The sequence below is a fragment of the Brassica napus genome, chromosome C8 (genome assembly GCF_020379485.1).
Source record: "Brassica napus cultivar Da-Ae chromosome C8, Da-Ae, whole genome shotgun sequence".
Lineage (NCBI taxonomy): Eukaryota > Viridiplantae > Streptophyta > Magnoliopsida > Brassicales > Brassicaceae > Brassica > Brassica napus.
The window spans coordinates 13,099,152-13,105,818 of NC_063451.1; the positions used below are offsets into that span (position 1 = coordinate 13,099,152).

At 48.8% G+C, this 6,667-nt stretch overlaps 1 protein-coding gene across 1 annotated transcript; it reads right to left on the reverse strand.

Moving 5' to 3' along the window:
• Positions 1–2,172: 2,172 nt before the first annotated feature.
• Positions 2,173–5,049, reverse strand: LOC125591862. The gene has a single exon (XM_048766746.1). It carries the CDS (start codon positions 5,047–5,049, stop codon positions 2,173–2,175), a length of 2,877 nt encoding a protein of 958 aa, XP_048622703.1.
• Between the last annotated feature and the right edge of the window lie 1,618 nt (positions 5,050–6,667).

A 6,667-nucleotide genomic window follows, 5' to 3' on the forward strand; every position in this document is an offset into this window, starting at 1 on the left:
GACGGGATGCTCAGCGACTGCGGATCAGAGATAGAGCGTTCGACAAGGGGCCTGGCTGAATCGCGAGAGGCGTCGAAGCAAGCCGAGGCCGCGTTGAAATCTACTGAAGCCGCTCGTGCTGCTGAGCTCTCTCAACTGGAGGTTCGGGTCAGCGATCTCGAGCGGGACCTCGGAAAGTCGGCGAGTGCATTGTTCAAGCTGAAGAAAGAGAAGAAGAGCAAGCCTTCCGAAGTCCGTCGTCTCCAGCGTGAAATTCAGAACCGAGAAGAGTCGAGGACTGTCGTTTCGAGGGATGATTTTCACGCTCGCCTGAAAAGGATGGCTGTTCTGTTCGATTCCCTCATGGCGGTCCATGAGAAGGACCTGGCTCTGGCGAGCGTCGAGGGAAGCATGAACGAGATCCACCTGCTTAAAGGCGACATGGTTCCGACTCTGGACTCCGAAGAAACCAGGCTGTTGTCTCGCAAGGAGGAATTGAATGCTTCCGACGGGGACTTCGACTCGATCCTCTCTCAACTGCAGTTCGAGTGCACCCTCACGCCGTGTTTGGGAAAGACCGAGGGGCATGGCCTCGTGGCTGAAGAAGGTGGAGATGTTGCGAGCGGGAGAGGAAATGACGAAGCGGCCGAGGGAGGCAATGGCTGTGAGATTGAGGATGAAGGTAGTGCTCCGAGGAGTGCTTAGGGTAATGATACTTTCGGGGATTTTTTTTATTTTCTGTTTCGGCCTGCTTGTGAGGCCACAGTTTGCATGTTTCGGGACTGGCCGTTGGTGGCTTTGAATCCCTGCCCTTGTTTGGGCTTTTTGTATAATGCTTCGCTCAATCTATAAAATATTTTCGGTTTATTATAAATCGAGAGAACTCCGGGTTTTTCGAAGTTAGAGGGCGAAGGAGTGAGTTGTCGTCTCGTTCCTTGCCCCCGGACGATCACCGTATCCATAGTCTGTTGAGCGCACAGCTTTTGCTTTGTGCGAGGACTCGTGAAAACATATAGACTTAAGTGAAGAGACAAGTTTTGGGATCTCATATCGGGATGTCGATATTATGCCTTTGAGATGTCAGGATCCAGCATGACTAGGTTTAGGGCAAAACCTAGGTTTACTTTCGGACTAAGGCTATGCGATGACAAGTCGGCTTTCGTTTTACCTATTTGCGATTTCTACCTGATTCATACCGATATAAAGTCCGCGAAGTGTTATCGGCTTATATGACTTGTCTTGGCATGAATCGAGCTACTTCCAAAGGCCGTTTGGAGGTGCTGGCCAAAATTTTGGATTTTCTTGTATAGCGCGCTATGGTATCCTGGTCGGATGTAAGAGAGCCTATCCTTTCGAGGGCGGCTAGTGTCTGTTTAGGACGTTAGGGTTTGTTTGTTGTGATCAGCAACAAAGAAGCGATGCCATTTTAAAGGCATTTCACCGTTAGAGGTATGTTGATTTTGGAAACAAGAGTGTTGTTTCCATAAGTTTTGGAAAGTCCGTAACTTCAAGCGTGTTGCGATGTCTCACAGTGGCAGAAGTTAATCTTTTTTTTTTGTTTTGAGCCGCGTTTTTCTTGCGGGCTTTTTTCCAAGGATGGTTTTTTTTATGAGCATTCGTGGGTTTGTTGGTTTTAGCGTGATAGCTGATTTAGGCGTTCTGGGCGAGTTCTGGACCGCCGTTTTGGCCGTTTGTCGGGTAGTAGGCTTAGCGATTGTAGCGTCGCGTTTTTTTTTTTTTTGTAAAAAGTTCTGAAAAGATCGACTTTTTTGAAAGTTGTGGGAGTATACGAGTATACGTACCCATTCACCCCTTTTTTAAGATGGGGGATAGCTGAACTCGCTGGGCGAGCTGCCTACGTACCTTTTTTTTGGGGATCAAGCCATCTCGTAGTTCATTGGATCCACTTTACGATTAGTGGTAGTATTTCTTAAGATGCATCGCGTTCCAGGTTCTTTGGATCTTGACGTCCTGCATGTTTGCGATTTGGTATGATCCTGGTCGGACCACCTTTATGACCTTGTATGGACCTTCCCAGTTTGCTCCCAGTTTTCCTGCGTTACGTTCGGCAGTGTTTTGGAAGACTTTGCGCAGTACCAGGTCGCCTTCTTTGAACCTGCGATGGCGAACGTTTGAGTTACAGTATTTTGTGGCGGCGTGCTGGTAATTTTGGATCCGTATGAGAGCTTGATCTCACCGCTCGTTAATAAGATCGAGTTCGTCTAGCAGCATTGCGCTGTTAAGATCTTCTCGTTCGGGGAGGAATATTCTCCTTACTCCGGGAAATTCTACTTCCGCGGGGATCATACATTCCGTTCCGTAAACAAGGGCGAATGGGGTTTCACCCGTTGCCCGTCTCGGGGTCGTACGATGCGACCAAAGAACTCCTTCGAGCTCTTCTGCCCATCGCCCCTTTTTGGCTTCTAAGCGCTTTTTTAACCCGTCGAGGACGGTTTTGATGATGGTCTCTGCCTGGCCATTGCACTGGGGATATCTGGGAGTCGACTTGGTCAGTCGTATCTTCCACTTCTCGCAGAATGCTTCGAATCGGGTAGAGATGAACTGAGATCCGTTGTCTGTCACGATTTTGTAAGGGACCCCGTGTCTGGTGATGATGTTCTTCCATACGAAGTTCTCGACTTGTACGTCTTTGATACTTGCGTAGGAATCTGCCTCTACCCACTTTGAGAAGAAATCCGTGAGGACCAGGAGGAAGCGTTTCTGCTTCGAGTTGTGTAATGGCCCGACGATATCCATGGACCATCGCATGAAGGGATACGGAGACGAGATGGACGAGAGGACTTCCGCGGGTTGATGGATTGTCGGCGCGTGCCTTTGGCATTTTTCGCACTTCCGTGTGAATTTCTCGCACTTCCGTGCGAATTTCTCGCAGTCTTTGATCATAGTTGGCCAGTAATAACCATGGCGTTTTATTTTTACGGCGAGAGATCTTCCGCCGGAGTGGTTCCCACATGATCCGGAATGAACCTCCTCCATTGCTCTTCTTGTTTTTTCGCCTTCGGCGCAGGTCATGAGTGGGCCGGAGAATGTCCATTTGTAGATTTCTCCTTCAACCGTTACACATCGCGCGGCCTGGGTCTTGATTTTGCGGGCCGCCCATTTCTCAGTGGGAAGCGTTCCGTTGATAATGTATGCTCGGATTGGCTCCAGCCATGGGCTGTCGCAGCCGTATTCCGACTGATCCACGCTTTCTTGTGGTGGGTCTTCGACTTCCTCCGCATTTTTGATTTGTGCTCGAATCAGATTGGCGACCACTGGTGGTCCGATGCTTGGGTGTTCGATGAACTCGACGGGGATTACTCGTCTTAGTCCAAAATCCGAACTTGATGCGAGTGCGGCCAAGGCATCCGCCTGAGTGTTTTCCGAGCGAGGAATCCTAGTGAGGGCGAAGTGGTCGAAGTCTCGGGAGAGATCTTGGATGAGTTTTAGATATGCATCCATTCTTTCGTCCGTCGCTTCGTATTCTCCGCTGTACTGATTTGCGACTAACTGAGAGTCACAGTAAGCGTTAATGTTGCGGATCTTAAGCCCATGGGCTAATCGTAATTCTACGATGAGTGCTTCATATTCGGCCTCGTTATTCGACGCATGGAATTCCAATCGGAACGATTGTTCGAAGACTTCGCCGGTCGGAGACGTGAGCCGGATTCCGATCCCGGATCCTTGTTTGGACGATGATCCGTCGATGTGAATGATCCACGTTGAGTCCGGTTCCGTGTTTGTCATATCCCCCGTGGGCAATTCTACCAAGAAGTCCGCTAGTACTTGAGATTTTGCGCAGGTTCTTGGGCGGTACTCCACGTCGTACTCGCTTAGTTCGATTGCCCATTTTGTGAGTCGTCCTGACTGACTCAGACTGTGCAAGATCGTTCGTAGGGGGAAGGTGGTGAGGATTATTATGGTATGCGATTGAAAGTACGGCCGGAGTTTCCTTGCCGATGTCACAACTGCGAATGCTAGTTTCTCCATCAGGGGATACCGGGTCTCAGCGTCCAGTAACGTTTTGCTTATGTAGAAGATTGGTTTTTGCTCACCGCGTTCCTCTCTAATCAAAACGCCGCTTACCGCTGTTGTGGAGACTGCGATGTACAGGAACAAGGGCTCTCCGTCCACTGGTTTTGCGAGGACGGGAGGAGTGGCTAGGTAACGCTTTAGCTGTTGGAAAGCTTTCTCACATTCCTCTGACCATTCAAACTTCTTATTCCCTTTGAGCGTGTCGTAGAAAGGTAGACACTTATCCGTCGAGCGCAAGATGAAACGGTTCAAGGCCGCGACTCTTCCGGTTAGCCTTTGGACTTCCCGTTTCGTCCTTGGCGAGACCATCTCTATTAACGCGTTTATCTGCTTAGGATTTGCTTCGATCCCACGACACGTGACTAGGTACCCGAGAAACTCTCCTGATGCCACCGCGAATCTACACTTTGCAGGGTTCATTTTCATGTTGTGGGCGTTAAGTTTTGCAAAGCACTCCTCCAAATGGGAGACGTGGTCGTGCTCGTCAAGAGACTTTACGAGCATGCCATCGATATATACTTCCATAGTCTTGCCGAGCTGTTCGGAGAAAATTCGATTGACAAGTCGCTGGTAAGTTGCACCTGCATTCTTGAGACCGAAAGGCATTACTTTGTAGCAATATGTTCCCCGATCGGTGATGAAAGCAGTTTTCTCACGATCGTCGGGATTCATCATGATCTGATTGTACCCGGAGAAGGCATCCATAAATGATAAGAGTTTTTTCCCTGCTGTTGCTTCGACCAGTCGGTTGATGTGCGGGAGTGGGAACCAATCCTTTGGACAGGCCTTGTTGAGATCGGTAAAATCGACGCATACTCGCCATTTGCCGTTTTTCTTTTTGACCACGACCGGGTTAAGGAGCCACTCTGGATACCTAACTTCTATTATTGATCCGACCTTCAGGAGTCTTTCGACTTCCTCATTTACCGCGGTGGCACGCTCTGGTCCTAGCTTCTGCCTTTTTTGTTTGGCAGGTCTGTAAGTCGGATCGATGTTAAGCTCATGACACGTTATGCTGACATCGATCCCTGGCATGTCTTCCGCGGCCCAAGCAAACGCATTGAGGTTCTTTTTGAGACAGGCGATGAGCTCTGTCTTTAGTGGCTCGTGGAGGTTGGCTCCAATCTCGACGCATCATTCCGGAGAGGATTCGTCGAGGCTGATCAAAATTACCGGTTCGCAAGTCGGTTCGCGCTTCCCTTCTAGGGCTTCGGCCCTTTGAGATTGCCAGAAGATTTCCGAGTCTCGTTCCGGGGCATTTTCATCAAGAGTCAGCTTTTTTTTCTTTTTATGGGAAGTTTCGATCGCCAAGTTCTTTCTTTTTAACTCGGCGGCAAAGCATACTTGCGACATCCTGCGGTCTCCTTGTATAGTTTCGACTTCACGAGGGGTTGGAAACTTAAGGCACAGATGGAATGTCGAAGGGATCGCTCACATGGAATTCAGCCATGGAGTACCGACGATCGCGTTGTACGATGTTGGGCGGTCGATGACTAAGAATTCCGTGACTTTGGTGACGCTCCTGGCTTTGACAACGAGGTCAATCGAGCCGAGAGTCATAGTAGCATTTCCCGAGAGTCCGAATATCGGGCTGGGTCTTTCCGTAACGGCACACAGATCGATCTCCATTCTTTCGAGGGTGCTTTTGTAGATAATATTGGCCGAACATCCGGTGTCGACCAACACTCTCGTTACGTCGATGTCCTGGATCGTCAGCTCGATGACAAGGAGATCGTTGTGGGGTTTGGCCTGATCGGCCGTTGCCTGGTCCTTGAAAGAAACAACATCGTTAGCTGCTGGAGCGGACATCCTGTGTCTTTTATCGTTTAGTGATTTTTGAGTTAGAGAATTCGTCAAACCCCCCCTTCTAGCGCCAAACTGTGGGAACCGAAATTCACACCGTCGATTATAACAAATAATAATGGAGGAAAACCAAGTGAACCCCTTTTTCCTTGAAGGTCCGAATTCTCTGCGTAATCACTTTAGAACGATAAAAATATAGATAATCTCTCAGAGGCATTTTATTGAATAGTATGAATACAAGATTTCTCTGAGAGGAGTAGAGATATGCTAACTATCGGAACAACAGAACAAGAGGCGGCCAAGACGTCCTAAGCCTTGCCGTGCTAGTCTAACCACCTAAGCCCTAAGTTCTCTAAGCTTGCAGGGGTTCTCTAAGTCTAAATTCTCGGATCCTTTTTCTTCTGCCCCTGCTCTCCTTATATAGTCGCTCTAGGTCGGCGGCCCATCCTTCACCTTCGGGCCCAAGTCTATCTCTTTCGGGCATATTCCATTTTTCGTCGATCTTGATAGTTATTCTCGAATCTTTACATTTATCTTTGGAAACTTAGCATTTATCGTATTTCTGCGAGTGACAAACCGTCATAACTTTTATGGGCTCGAATCCCTTCTGAGAGCGTAGATGGACCTCTAGACCAGTCTGGATCCTTGCGGACCGTTCTTAGGCCTTTTGGCGTTTATACTATTTCTCGGTTTTGGTCATAAAACTTCGAGAATAACTTTAATCGAAATGAAACGAGAAGTATATGGTCCCGAAGGTCGGATATCACAGCTATACAGAAGATACAGGAGTCGAAGTAAGTCGGACAGGCCGGGATCAGGTCGAGCTCGCCGGGTGAGCTGACTCGCGTGA